Here is a 14,000-nt window from a genome sequence, read left to right as displayed (position 1 = left end):
TGCCCAGCTGACTTTGCCTGCTGTTGTCTGACCAGCTGACAGAATGATAGGTCCTTTGTAGTGTAGCTACTGTTTTGTCTCTGAATTCTCCAGCTCTTCACAAATTAAACTCAAATCTTTTGAAGTGAGTTGATGTGCTCATAGGCTTCTTCTCTCTCTAACTCCCCATTCTGCTCCTTCCTTCTTCTTGGTTGGCCAGCTTGTCTTTTGAATGCATTCTGCAGACTCAGGCTCCCACAGCAAGATCTGAGTACAGAGCCTCAACCTATATACAAGAGAACAGGAACGCTCCCTCTGGCATCTGCAAACTTGTCAGCCACACATCCTCACAACAGCAGAAACACAACAACTATTGCTTCCTTGCAGTTTTCTCCAACCAGTCAACACATAAACCATTGTCTGTGGCTTTAATTGTGCTCCTTCAGGCTGCTGGTTAGTCACACAACAAGCCAGAGTGGCATACCTGAGGGAAGTGTATTGTGTGTTTGTTGTAGCAAGGATTGACAACCTTATAGACACGTATACCCAAGCACGTATACGCTTGTAGAGTGTGTATCTGAGCTCAGAGGAGCATCCAAAAAGCCCTATAGTACCAATTATACATAGAGCTCTTTACTCTTGAGCAAGAAGAATGGATAGAGGGCGACAGGAGAGACGCCATGGAAGCAAGGACGGACAACGCTTGGTGTACAAAGTTAGGAAACTCTCATTACTGAAAGAGAAAAGGAAGAAGGTTAGTAAAGTGATTTAAAGGAAAAGGGAATGAAAAGATGTGGGTGCAAGGTAAATCAGGGAGAGAAAGGATTGTTGGAAAGAGACTGAAGGCGACTCAAATTCAACCTGGATTTGGATGCAGTGCCCCGAGTCAAGTCACATATCTATCTTTCTAACGTTTAACCGTTAAATGGATACAGCCCTGAGAGCCCTATAGGCAGAATGAGAGACTTCTAACGCCCGACGTTTCTTCTCCCTCCAGCGTTGTCAAAAGGCAACAAGGGCTTCCTTTAATGTGCCATATCTGCCTGTCATGTCAGCTGCCTCCATCTCTCTTTCTCATCGGCTCTCCGTACCCTTTCATTCCTTAACCTTTTGCACGTGATCTGCAACTCCTATTTTCTGTTTAACCCAGATCCTCGCTTTCTTTTCTCTTCCTGTCTAATACTCTCCCTTCCACGTAGAATGGTAATGTTCTCAGAAATTACAGTGAGGTAAACAGAGCAGGGTGTCGAAATGAAATAACTGCTACAGGGCTGTCAGCTCTAGCGAGGGGCCCATCCGTCAGCAGGAAATGACATGTCGCACCCCCCACCGCATTCCCCCCCCCCCCCCCCCTCGTCCCGCCATTCTCCCTTTCTGTCACACGCACAGTTGGATTCCTCCTGTCCTCCTGGTGGCAAGGTGAAGGAATTATGCTCATCAAAGCCCCAGTGTAGCCTGGAGCCTTTCCATTAACCTTCCACAATGCTGGTCAATGGCGAGAGAGACATTCAACCATCGACACGCAGAAGAAGGAGGCTCGCTTACACGACTTGAAACACACACAGAGCCGAAAGATACATAAACGCATACACGAGTGTACAGTAATATAGTCTGCATTAAATGGAACAAACACACATAATTACTAATAGATGGGCTACACACAGGTGCACGCAAGCGCACACACACCTCAATTACCGTTTCATTCATAGCGTGACAGCGGAGCATGTGCAAAGGCTGACATTAAAGGAAATTAAATCTCCTTGAGGAATGGGCCAGCCCATCTCACCTCCCGTCAAAATACTCCAGTTTCCACTCCTCTCCATAACCTTCTCATCTGGGTATTTAGGGCTTTGTGATGCGGAACGTCATCAAAGAGAAAACTTAGCGAGGCGGCCGTGCGTAGACGAGGCCTCCCCCGCGATAATCCCCCACCCCCTTTGCAAACGGAGCCCTCTACTTTTAGCCCACGCACACAAATTACCGCATCACATTCTGTCCTCACTCTTTCACCGCGTGCGCTGTCTCGTGCTTATAGGAGAAAGTGCTTTCATTCCAGTGTGCGCGCAGAAACTGTCTTATCATTGGCTTAGCTCAATGAGGGAGTCAGTCAGTTAACTCTTTGATCCGGACCTCCTTTCTGCATCGGAATACGAAGCCTATTTGACATAATCCTGAAAAACATCAGCTCACGTAACCAATGAAATTCAAAGGAAGGCGCAGCTGCAAGGGTGCACACACTGAAGGGACTTAGCAAGAGAGTGACACGTGTACAGTAGATTTTTACAGACAGATTTAATTAAGCTCCATTCACTGCCAAATCCCGTGTTATACAAACTCTTGCGAGCTTTTTCTCTCACATGCTCCAAAGCACCCAAATGTGACACACTTGTAGAATAAGGAGGTGGAGTTTAGTTAGGTAATTGAGTTTCCTGGGTAAAGGAGAAAAAAGCTGTGGTCTCGGGCGCTGGCTTTCTCCCACAGGTTTTCATCAGATCAAACATGTCCTGTCAGATAAGACAGCTAATTAATCAGGGGAGGGACCAGTCCTGTCCACTGACGGATAGAAAGATGGAGGCAAGAGACTGGTGGAGACACTTCCTTTCCTCTTCCTTAACCTCTTTCTCCATCATCAGCAGAAAGCAAAACAGGACAAAGTGAGAGAGTGTTGCCTGTAGAGTCTGTGAAGACTCTCAAAGACAGTGTTTACGCAGCCTGCAACTGAAGTAACTCCACAACCCCCAGCTGAGAAGATGACAGACTTCTGTGCTGAAGTTGCTGTTTACAGTACTGCGTGTGCGTATGAAATATGTAACTGAGAATTCACTTTTTTTAAAACTTTTTTGAGGCCAAGTCAGCTGTTTTTCCAAATAAAACCATATTAATCTCCTAGGACCTGGCGTCCACATATGTGGACATCACATTTTGGGTTCTTTAGACCAAAATACTCAATTTTGCTGTACAAGGGCCTGATATCCACTTACAAGGACATTATACTGCTACTGTTCTATCAACATTTTAAACAAATATCCTCATATGTGGCTCTTATTTTTCTTAAAAACAAAAATAAGGTAAAAAGAAATCTGGTAATTCTTTGTTTTTACATTCATCAGGCCGCAATCAGCCCAAATATCAAAGAGAAATTAAAAATGCATGCCGTGGAAGAGTTCAGGTCTTAGGAGGTTAAACTAAATTTTAAAGGAAATTCCAAAAGGTTGATCTGGACGTAGCGTTTTCAGTGGGAGAAACATTTCGTCACTCATCCATGTGACTTCTACAGTCTCAGCTGACTACACGTTTCCCCAACCTTATAAACAGTACATTTGCACAATAACTGAAACCAGTTATTGTGCAAATGTGAGGTTAGTTCCTTGATCATTAATATACAAATTGTCATGACCGTTGATCAATAACCACTCATTAAAGCCCATTGATGAATGACCATTGATTATTGATCAAAGACCACTGACCAATGGCTGTGAGTATCATTCACAGACAGTAGGGCGATGGTTGCAATCACAGCATTGTAGGATGGCGAAAGATGTACCCATAGGCCCCCTCCTCAATTCAGAGATGGTCTTTCCCTTTTCACATAGTTAATATCAAAAAGTCATTTGCCCTCAGTTTTTCTTCTTCTTCTTCTTGTCTTGTTGCCAATTTTTAACATTTATGAGCCTGGACTTGGCAGATCCACGCCTTAAAAGAATGTATTTATTGATTTCATTTCATACATTTTTATGCGCACGTGTCTTGGAAAATTGCTGTTGTTATTCAGAACAGATTCAGCCACCTTCCTCATTATTAGATTGTAGACCATGACACAGATTATTACTGCCTTTTTACATGATGGTGCTTAAAGCTCCTCCACTGCTCACATTATTGATCTAACCTGACAAGGGAGGCTGCTCTTACAAATCAAAGGAAATTTATTTATAATTTATTGTATCGCACATGCACATTTAAAATGAATCGTACATAATAGGTGAATATTTTTCTTTTTGTTGTTTATAAGACTTTAAAATTAACTGATATTGTTTTAACATTTCACACTCTGGTAAACACTAGAAGTTTTACCTTTTACTGATGCAACAATAACCATGTAAGTGTCATTAAAATGTTTCAGTGCACATTCTCTTATTAACTTAGACCATGCCTCTGTGTAGTGGAATTAACTCGTGATGATCCCAGCGCCTTTTGAATGAAAGGATGAAAGACACAAGTGTGAAACAGATCAGACCTGGCTGTTTGCCTGATTAGAGTGGACTGTTGCTACCTGCACGTTGGAAAGATGGATTGAATGTTATTCGGTTCATTTGAAAGAGTATATGCTAATTTGCCTGTAGCATATATGATTAGAACTAAGGGCAGCACAATGTAGCTTAATGCTTAATTAAGAGAGACTGACTGACTGGTGGAAGAGAAATATAGATGGAGGCATAGTTTGGTGGCTTGCCTGGCACAGGCAGTGACTGATTGGCTGGTGGGGCTGTTTCCAGCTGCTCTACTGTAGATCTCAACGGGCTTTCTGTTACCTCGGGCTCACCCCAGCACCAGCTGTGCTTTCGTACCTAGCTTGCAGTAGCCCCTGGGCACTACACTGAAAACACTGTTGTATAATACACAGCTTTTCTTTTGCTGTTTCTCTTGATTTTTTACCTGACCACTAAAAAGAAACACCCAGAAGATGCCATTCAAGCTATTCTGAATATATCCACCATGCTACTTGTTAAATTGTCATAATACATTGAGTGTACTAATACTTGCACATGCTCATTTTTTATATTTCTTTATTGCATTTAAGTGGAATATGTGAGTGTCAGCAGGGCCAGATGTCATGCGAGCTTAGCCTGGATTTGGCTGCACAGTTAGCAGTATTGCAACACGTTGCATGATTCCTCACAACCCAAAGCTGATGTATTATTTCATATTTTCTGCAATTGATAGTGATGCATTATTTCTCATACCATCTTCTCTTTTCCTTTCTTCTCTTTGCCGTCTGTCCAACCTCTCCCTCCTCTTCACTCCTCGAAATCTCTGGCATTGCAGCAACAAGAGCAGGACCCCACCAACCTGTACATCTCCAACCTGCCAGTGTCTATGGATGAGCAGGAGCTGGAGAATATGCTGAAGCCTCTGGGTCACGTCATCTCCACAAGGATACTGAGGGATGCCAACGGGGTCAGCAGAGGAGTCGGCTTTGCCAGGTAAACAATGTTAATGAAGCAAGTGTTAAATATGCCTCCTTTCAGTCCCTACAAATGGTATGCCAAGCTCTAAAAGCCAGATCATTTCTGTAATACAACTCTCTAGCATCTCTCTTTATGCTGCACACCTCGACTTTGTAATAGGCTTTATTTTAAAAATGCTAAGTCTGAAGAGTAAGTCGAGATAAGCCTGCTGGCACACAGTAATCAGGGTTATTTTTTAAAACTTTACAAAGCTCCCTCCCAAGCCACAGAAGACACTATACAACTGTTGTCACAGGTTGAGGAGTGTTCCTTGTGGTGAGTAAATCTAACTAGGATTTTTACCCACTGCTCACATTAAGATCTGCCCTAGTTCAGCTGTGCCCTGAGATGACTCGTGTCTTGTTTTTGGTACTAAATTAATAAAATACATTGTACGTGTACTGGCAAGCACACGCTTGTGCATTGTCTGAAATATGAACTGGTACTTATGTAGCGCTTTTCTACTGAATTTGAGCAATATCCACTACAGGCCTCATTCACCCACATATTTGTACAAGTGCTTTTTTCTGTGCCTAAGCACATCATGTTCACACGCTCACACTCACATGATGGATGCATCAGGTGCAACTCAGGCTTCAGTATCTGGCCCGAGCATAGTTCGACATACAGGTTGGGCTCAACCACTGACTTTCTGATTAGTAGACGAGCTGCTACTAATATGCTTTTCATTTTAGACAGTGAAAATATGAAAATATGATTTGATTCTTCCTCTAAGCCTGTTTGTCCATCCATCTGCATATGAGTTAATGAATGCTTTCAGCTGTGCATTCTCAAAAATTAACAGATACCACCAATGACTGTGTGTGTATTATATATAGTAATAGTATATATAGTAGAGTAACGGATGCTATTTTTCCCAAAACAAAGTCTGAATGACTGAACAGTTTGTTTCTTTTTCTACTTAGAAAAGTTTCCACTTCAGCTTGTTAATCCCCCAAAGTCATAAACCGTTCTGTCCTTGTCCTCGACAGCAGCCACCAGGCTCTCATTCCTCTCCACACATTCCTTCCCTGTTTACCCAGAGGAGGCCAATGACGGCCACAGAACCACCATCTTGCAGGGATTTTTCTTAATCACCTGCTCTGGCTGAACTCCTCTCCTATTCCCTGCTCTATTACCAGGGGTTACAGCAGGACAGACTGGCACAAACACACAAAAACACACACACACTTGCGCACCAATATGAGCATCTGCAGAGTTAGACCTTTACGCAGGCGTACACACTTGTGAATATGCACGCGTGCATGCTCGTGTGCACGCACGCAAACACGCGCTGAAAAGCAAGCTCTCACACAGAGACACAGGTAGGCAGCCTCCTGCAGACCAACAAGCAGAGCACAGCAACAACCTGCCACAGGCCACCTGTTCAAGAAGCTCTCGGTGGGAGGAGGAAGACGCATGACGGAAAGGGAGGGTGAGACATGAGTGTGAAGCGATGATCAGATAAAAGCTTTAGAAGTTAATATACAGAGAAAGAGAAGGTGAATGAATAGAGAAGGAATTGAGGAAACTTTTTAGAAGACTGAGAAATACTAAGATGAATTAAAAATTTCCATGAGCGTTGGCGTGTGATGAGTAAAGAGAGTACAGGTCAGGGAAAAGGGTAAAAAAAAAAGATCCAACCAAAGCAAAAATAAACAAACAAAAACCAACACAATTGAATGTTTTTTATAAATTGGAGAACTCCCATTAGCTGTGTCGACAGACATACAGACAGCTGCTGAGGGCTGTGCTGTGTGGGGCATTAGAGAGAGTAAACTGAGCTAAGTGTTTGTGGGCCGATCCATTACTGTTATCAGAGCCCATTACTCCAGCCGCAGCACTAATCATTGCAGACAGCAGCACCTGATGCCATTAACCAGCAGCGCACACGGAAAATCCAGCCGGCTTCACTGTCTACCTGGCTGACTCTCTGACTGACTTGTTACCCCAAAAGCTTGACTGACCAGCAGACAGTGAGTCTGACTGGTTTGCTTCCCTGTGAGTGTCTAACAGCCTGTCCGCCATATGCACTTCATGTCTACTTACATCCTTTCCGTTTACCATCCTGCTGTGCAGCTGGAGAGAAAGAAGGAAAGATGTTATTATGTGTAGGAAGGCTAAAAAGTGCAATGAAATACAAAGAGAAGCTTTGCTTTGACATTCAGTCAGAGAAGCACTAAATAAACAGTGAAGAAGGGGGATGCATCCAGCTGCTATTGTAAGCCTGTCTCTTTTAAAATGGACAACAAAAGCATCCCAACAAACAACCTCAAAACGGCTTGTGCTTTGATAATGGAGTCCACACCACAAAAGTCATTATTTCATAAGCACTACAAGGTTGTTAAGCTTGAGCGATAAAGAGGTTAGCTGTGCTTCAGGCAGATCCTCTCCGTGTCACTAGCCTGCCTCCTAAAGTGAGAGCATTATGAGGCAATAATTTCCGTGTTCGTAGGACTGTGCTGAGATTCAGTGTTTGGTGTGGATTAGGAGCATATTGCCAGCGTATGTTGTAAACATAAACACTCGATGTATGCAGTTCCCGGTATATTCACTTCAGCTTTCTGATGTGGCACCTATATCAAAAAATCTATAGCATATAAACAGAGATAAATAAACAATGAATCAGAACAATGATTTCTTATAAAATTAATGAATTAATTAACCAGCTGGCTGCTCTTGTACTTCAAGTTTAGTAGTAGTTTTTTTGTTTTGTTTTGCTTCTTTTGAGTGAAAATGTGCTGTGTATAACTTAATATATCTTTTTGAATATTATTTTATAAATTAAAGTCATTTTTAGAAACTCGTTATGTTTTGCAGTTAGCTGAGTTGCATTGGTTGGTTCATATCGGCCTTTCACTAACACTCGTGGAACAGAAGGGAAAGAGTGAGGGCTGGGGAAAGGGAGGATACAGGGTCAGTGAGAGATTGATGATGCCAGGAAGTGTGAAAGATTATATATTCTAAAAAGAGGAGTAGGGAGGAGAAAAGGGGAGAACGATTTTGATGTGGATAGGGCATAATGTTGAAAGAAAAGGATGGACACAGTGGGAAGGAAAGGAGGGCACAGAAAGTGAGAGAGATGGGCCAGGAGAGAGGAAGGATAACGGTGAAAGATGGAGGAAATAACCAAGGTTGAAAGACGGGGAAGAATGAGAGAGACGTCAAAAAGAAAAGGTGTAGACGGGCTGGGAGTAAGATGGATGAGATGGAGAGCGCGATAAAGAAGCTATGGTAAAAAAGAAAAGAAAGAAAGATGAAGGTAGCGATAGCAGAAGGATGGGAGACAGAGGACAGGGAAGGGGGAGGCTGACAGGATGATATGAGTATTTTAGGAGGTGAGGGAGAATAAAGCATGAAAATCTGGAAGGCAATGAATTCTGCACATTCCAAGCGCATATTACCATAAAGACATGGCATTCAGTCAAGCCTGGATTTAAAAACTCTCTCATTTTAATATGTCTTCTTTGCGTCTATAAGGGAATCTGCAATATATGCACAACACGGATCGTGCAAATTCATGCAAAAGGATATTTGCTTTTTAATATGTTACTGTCTTAACACAATTGAAATTTTCAGACAAATCCATTGCACATTGAAAAAGAAAATCCTAGCATTTTACTCATGCAGGCTGTAATATGGAAGGTGTTTAAAAATTCTTGTAGCACACACAGTTAAGCTGCAAGTTAAAGGAATATTTTGATATTATTTGCTCTTACATCAACTTGTAAGAGAAACTGATAATTAAGTTACATCTTTGGATTTATGGTCTTACACCTTTTCAATGTCAGATAGGGTGTGTGTATGTGTGTGTGCGCATGCGTTGTAGATCATTTGCTGTAACTTTCCGAAAGCAGCCAGCCAACATTCACGCCCACCTCATGCCATGAGCGGCCAGCTGTGTGGAGGTGAAAGAGGAAACAGCCATTGTAATTGTCTTTCAAACTTTTGTTGTTGCTGTGTGTCCACCTGTGGAGCTTTTGATTTGTAACACTGAACGCAACACAGCGAATGCCTGAAGTGTGTGGCCCTTCTCTACGATAGCCATTCTCCTGGTTTGGCCACACACTTCTGATTCCCAGTGTGGTCAGCAGCCAGTCTGAAGAAGGTCTCCCAGCCCTTAGCTTAGCTTTACAGAAAAGAGCTGCTCTCCAGCACACGATCATTTCTTTAATATGCCAAAGTGAGAGTACAAATTGTTTTAATTTACTGGTGTTCAACTAGTAAAATTTATTAGCCTAGGGCAATAATTCCCTGTAGTTGTCACTGTGAGGCAACTAGTCTAGAATTCATGAATGCAGTGCTCTCAGCCAATAATAAGTCACATTTACTAGGAAACACCCACCAAGGATTCTGATTAGTTTTCTGAAATGCAAAATTGCATAGAAAATATGTATATGCATGTGTGTATAGGTTACATCTCCTATTATATTTCAAATCTTTGGAGCTTAAGTTGCTCAACTTTCCTTTAGGGTATCTGTTTATTGTTGCAGAGCAGTGTGTGTGTGTGTGTGTGTGTGTGTGTGTGTGAGAATGACAACAACACTCATATGCATTTGAAATGTACGTGTTTTGATGTTATGTGTGTATGACATTAGTGTGTGTAGGCTTGTGATGTGAAGATCAGAGCCCCCCTTGGCCTGTATATACTCTTTGATCCTTTGGTTGGAAAAGTGGAGACGAGTCAATCAACTTCCTGTGTTCTCTCTCATCTTCACACTGGAATTGCCTTTTATAAGCATGTAATTTCTACCTTCCCATACCACCTCATCTTTCACGCCTTTCACCTACTCTCCAAAACTTTCTATGCTTTGTCTTTTCCGTTATGCGCAGAAAAGGACTGCATAAACACCTCTTTGCCTGAAAGCCCTGAATTTCATTATGAACCTCTGACTCATGTAACCAGTGACTTGATACGGCAGATCAGCTCTCGATAGTCTCACTGCACTATTAGTATGAAAAGACTGATGCTACACAGCCAGCAGGACACAGTTTAGGGGGTGATGCTTTATGGTTGTAAATGTGTCATCGGTGCTTCTGCTACAAACAGATTGTTAAATTGAACCCTACATGCCGCATGTCGTTGCAGGATGGAGTCTACAGAGAAATGTGAAGTAGTGATACAGCACTTCAATGGAAAATACCTGAAAACCCCACCAGGCATTCCAGGTGAGTCTCACCTCTTTTGCTTCACATTACTCTCACATCACCCCTTCCTTTTCTTTTTTTTGGGTGGGGGAGGCATCATTTTGCAATAAGGAACTGCCTTTCTAATTCACTTATGGTAATTCCTCATCTCAGATCTGCCGGACAGCTTGATAGATTGCGTACACTGCTGTTTCTGACATCTGAAGCTAACTGTCGTGGTTCTGGCTCAATAGCTGATGGTTCTATAGGTCTCTTCCTCGCTCGTTCTGTAACGTCTTCACTCCGTGTCACCGTCTCTCTCCCTGGTGGTGCTCAGGCTGCAGGCTGGAACTTCTCGGGCAGGAGAAAACCCTCTTAATATTCACACTCATGCCTCTGTGCTGTTCTTCGCAATCTACTTAAGAGCTTGCACTCTCCCCTCGTTCCTCTTCTGCTCCTGCTCTCTCTGTTGCGGTGTCCTCTCGCCTTCCTATCGCTCTCTTTTCTGCAGTCACCCTAGACAGTGGCCAAGGAGAAAGCAGACAGGGAAACATGGGTGAAAGAAAGAATAGCAGAAAATGGAGACAGATGTAGAGACGAGATTGTACCTCGCCGTGTATCGGTGCTGAAAGAGGCATCACAGTTCCACAAGTAAGCAGGCAAGGCATTGGAAAAAGAAGCAAGTCTCCAGGGGAGTGAGAGTATCAAGAGGTGGCAGTGGAAGAAAAGTGAGGTGGAAGGGAGTAAAGATATGGGGAAAAAAGTGTCAGAGGGAAAGGCCAGGATGAAGAAAAAATGCTGCTTAAGCACTTTTGGGTCCAGGTGCTGCAGCAGAGTCTCCCGTGTATCCCAGCAGGACATGAGGGCCAGACGGGGTGATACCCGAGGAGATCTCCTTCACCACTGTGGCAGCTATATTAACACTCACACCTCCAACCAGCAGCATAGAAACAGACCCATAAATCGCTCTCCTCTATCCAGTAATATCTCAGAAAGACTGGATTTAGAATCTCCGTATGTGCTCAGTCACTGCATAGCCAGCAGCCATTAAAGGCAAGGTGAGTGGTTATATTGAAGTTGAGCCGTAATAGGAAACCTTTAAAGCTGTAATATCAGGCTGACCTTCCCCTTTAAGGGTCTATCTCCCTGCCGCTCAGGCTTTATTATTGTTAATGGATTGTTCAGGCTTGTGCCAAGCATGGAGATTTACCGCCCTGATCGAGGAAATCCTTCTGTGGAATTAAGAATGGTTACGTTTACAAGGTCCGCTCTGGTTCAGCGCTGCTATGGTCCCTGCTAAAAGGTCTATGAAAGCTTCTCTTTCCTTGCTTTACACCTGAACTTTTACTGTTCTTCGAGTTGTTGCCATTTGTGATATGTGGTGATACGGTACTTCCAAAGGTTGCTTTCGGTTTATTAGCTTGGGCTTTAGTTTTGTAGTTTTTGTCACAAGCCTGATATATTCACCTGAATTCACCGGGAATTTGGGAATCTGATGAAATTGTACCACGCAACCTGAAGGGAACAAGCTGACAAGCAGTCAGAGAAGCTATGCAACCAAAACTTGAGTAAGCAAGTCAGAATTGTTAGTCAAGTTCCTCTTTGGATGTGGCAATTGTGTAAAAGGGGATCAGGTCAAATACTTGAACCTTGTCGGACTTCTTTAAAAAAATTATAACTTCCTTCCAAATACCAGAGTAAGTAACACTGATATGGTAGATGCACAAAAGCTATAAGTTAGCAGCTGAATTTTCAAGTTTGCTGTGCTGGTACGCTGCAGATGCTCTCAGATGTTCTGATGATGAATAATGATAGAGTAATGCTCCCTGTGATATTTTATACTTTTTCCATAGTTTTCAGTTCACATGAGGGTGGGGTGGAGATGAAGCTGTTCTTTTTTCCTCTATGATGTAGTCCATGTTGACTTGCTGTCTCCTAAATGGAGATTTCTGGACATTTTGCTGTTATCAAACTCAGATGTTCCTTTGCTGAGGGCCCTAGGGCTGTTTCTGTTTCTCACAGAGGGACAGCGAACAGCCCTTTAGTAAAAGTGTATTTTTGTGTGTTGGGTTGCCTGAAAGTGCGCGTGTTATGCGTTTGCACTGCATTTGTATTGGTCTCAAATTTATGCGTGTTCACATTCATGCACGTGTATTTAAATTTCTGCATTTCCAAATGGGTGCACATACATACCGTGTGCTGACAGTCTCTCTGTGTGTGTGTGTGGTTGTGTGTGTGTGTGTCATTTTGGTGGTATTTCCCCAGAGCCCTTTGCTATGCAGGGCAGCTTCTTCATCCATCCTACTTTGACAGCTCAGCAGCACCCCCCGGGGGGCTCCCACCACACGCAGCACAGGTGGAGTGTGTGTGTGTTTGTCTGTGTGTGCGTGCATGAGTATGCTTATGTGACAGCCATGACTGTTACACTGTGTGAGCCTTGACACACGCACAAACCACATAAGCACAAATATGGCCATGCACCGCTGACTTTGACCTCAGTGGAATGTCAGCATCCATATAATGCTAATGAGAAACTTCTTTTTTCTTTCTCTTACCACCATTTAGTGTTTAAAACATGCTCTCAAGCATACACAACACATTTAGGGTAGCACTCCCAACACACATGCATATATACAGGCACACATTTCTCAATCATCAGGCTTACTCCCCCAAACCTCTCCAGCCGATATCTGACAAGCCTCTGCATTTCCGGCTTAGCCACTCAATCACACTGTGTCAAGAGATGTGGCCGTGTGTGTGTGTGTGTGTAAGAGGGTGAGTGTACGCGTGCATATGTGCAATTGGGGATTGTACTAGCTGCCTACCTCCACCCAGGTGTGTCCAGTGCCAATACAAAAAGGATATTGAGTTGTAACCTTGCTGTCCCATACCAGGAAGTAAATATCTTGATGTCAGGTGCCAGGTCATCTGGTAAATTCAACTGACCATGGGAAAACAAACCAAAAGGAAGTCACCATGTTGGCAGGAAGTTAACCGTGAGTTGCTGATAACAGACCAACACAGAGAAGAGGAATTGTGGAGATGCTAACAGATGGCAGCTAATAGCGCCATAGACTGAGTCCATACACTTCCTGCTTAAATTTTAATGTAATAACATCTGACTTCCTTGTGATTACATGAGATATTGAGTTGATCTACAGTGTGAAAATATGATAGCAGATGGCAACTAATGATACTTAACAGCTTCCCTTTTCTTCCCATTAGGTTTTCTAATGAAATTCTATGTAATTTTCTATGAGATCCAACTACATGCGCTACATAGATACACAAATGAACTCATTTTTTGATCCGTGGTAATGCCATCCTCTCTGAATGCTCATTTTGATCACAGATGATTTAGAAGTGCGTTAAACAAGAGCTAGTGCTTTATTTCTGTCTGCAGTAAATGTCAATTGCGAGAAGACATGTTGCATTCTGAGAACTTAAAGCGAATATTCGTGTGTGTTCCAGCAAGTTCTACAGAAATGCGTACCACAGTACTCGCATATAGATGCATCTAATCAGCAGTCCAGGTCAGGTTTGTTTGGTGAGGCCTGGTTGATATGAGAGGTGCATAGCAGTCGTCCAACAAACCAGTCACCGAGGCCTGCTCTAGCCGCTCTGCTCTGCCCACGTCTGATTGTGATTCAGAGAGAGGGACATGATCGA

The 14,000-nt window shown here is 43.0% G+C and overlaps 1 protein-coding gene across 6 annotated transcripts in view; it reads left to right on the top strand.

The window, feature by feature from the left end:
- LOC146682908 (RNA-binding motif, single-stranded-interacting protein 3-like) overlaps positions 1–14,000 on the top strand; it is a 295,222-nt gene that overhangs the window by 217,323 nt on the left and 63,899 nt on the right. For all 6 annotated transcript variants that reach the window (XM_085447120.1, XM_085447117.1, XM_085447118.1 and 3 more), the window contains 2 exons: positions 5,023–5,180; positions 10,294–10,373. In XM_085447120.1, coding sequence (XP_085303246.1) covers positions 5,023–5,180; positions 10,294–10,373 — 238 coding nt within the window. The remainder of the gene's footprint in view (positions 1–5,022; positions 5,181–10,293; positions 10,374–14,000) is intronic.

Source organism: Copadichromis virginalis, linkage group LG22 (assembly GCF_057382275.1).
Source record: "Copadichromis virginalis isolate Kocher_CV1m ecotype Utaka linkage group LG22, C_Virginalis_male_GT1.1, whole genome shotgun sequence".
Lineage (NCBI taxonomy): Eukaryota > Metazoa > Chordata > Actinopteri > Cichliformes > Cichlidae > Copadichromis > Copadichromis virginalis.
Note: the sequence above shows the minus strand (reverse complement) of the source record. Positions and strands in the feature narration are given on the sequence as shown.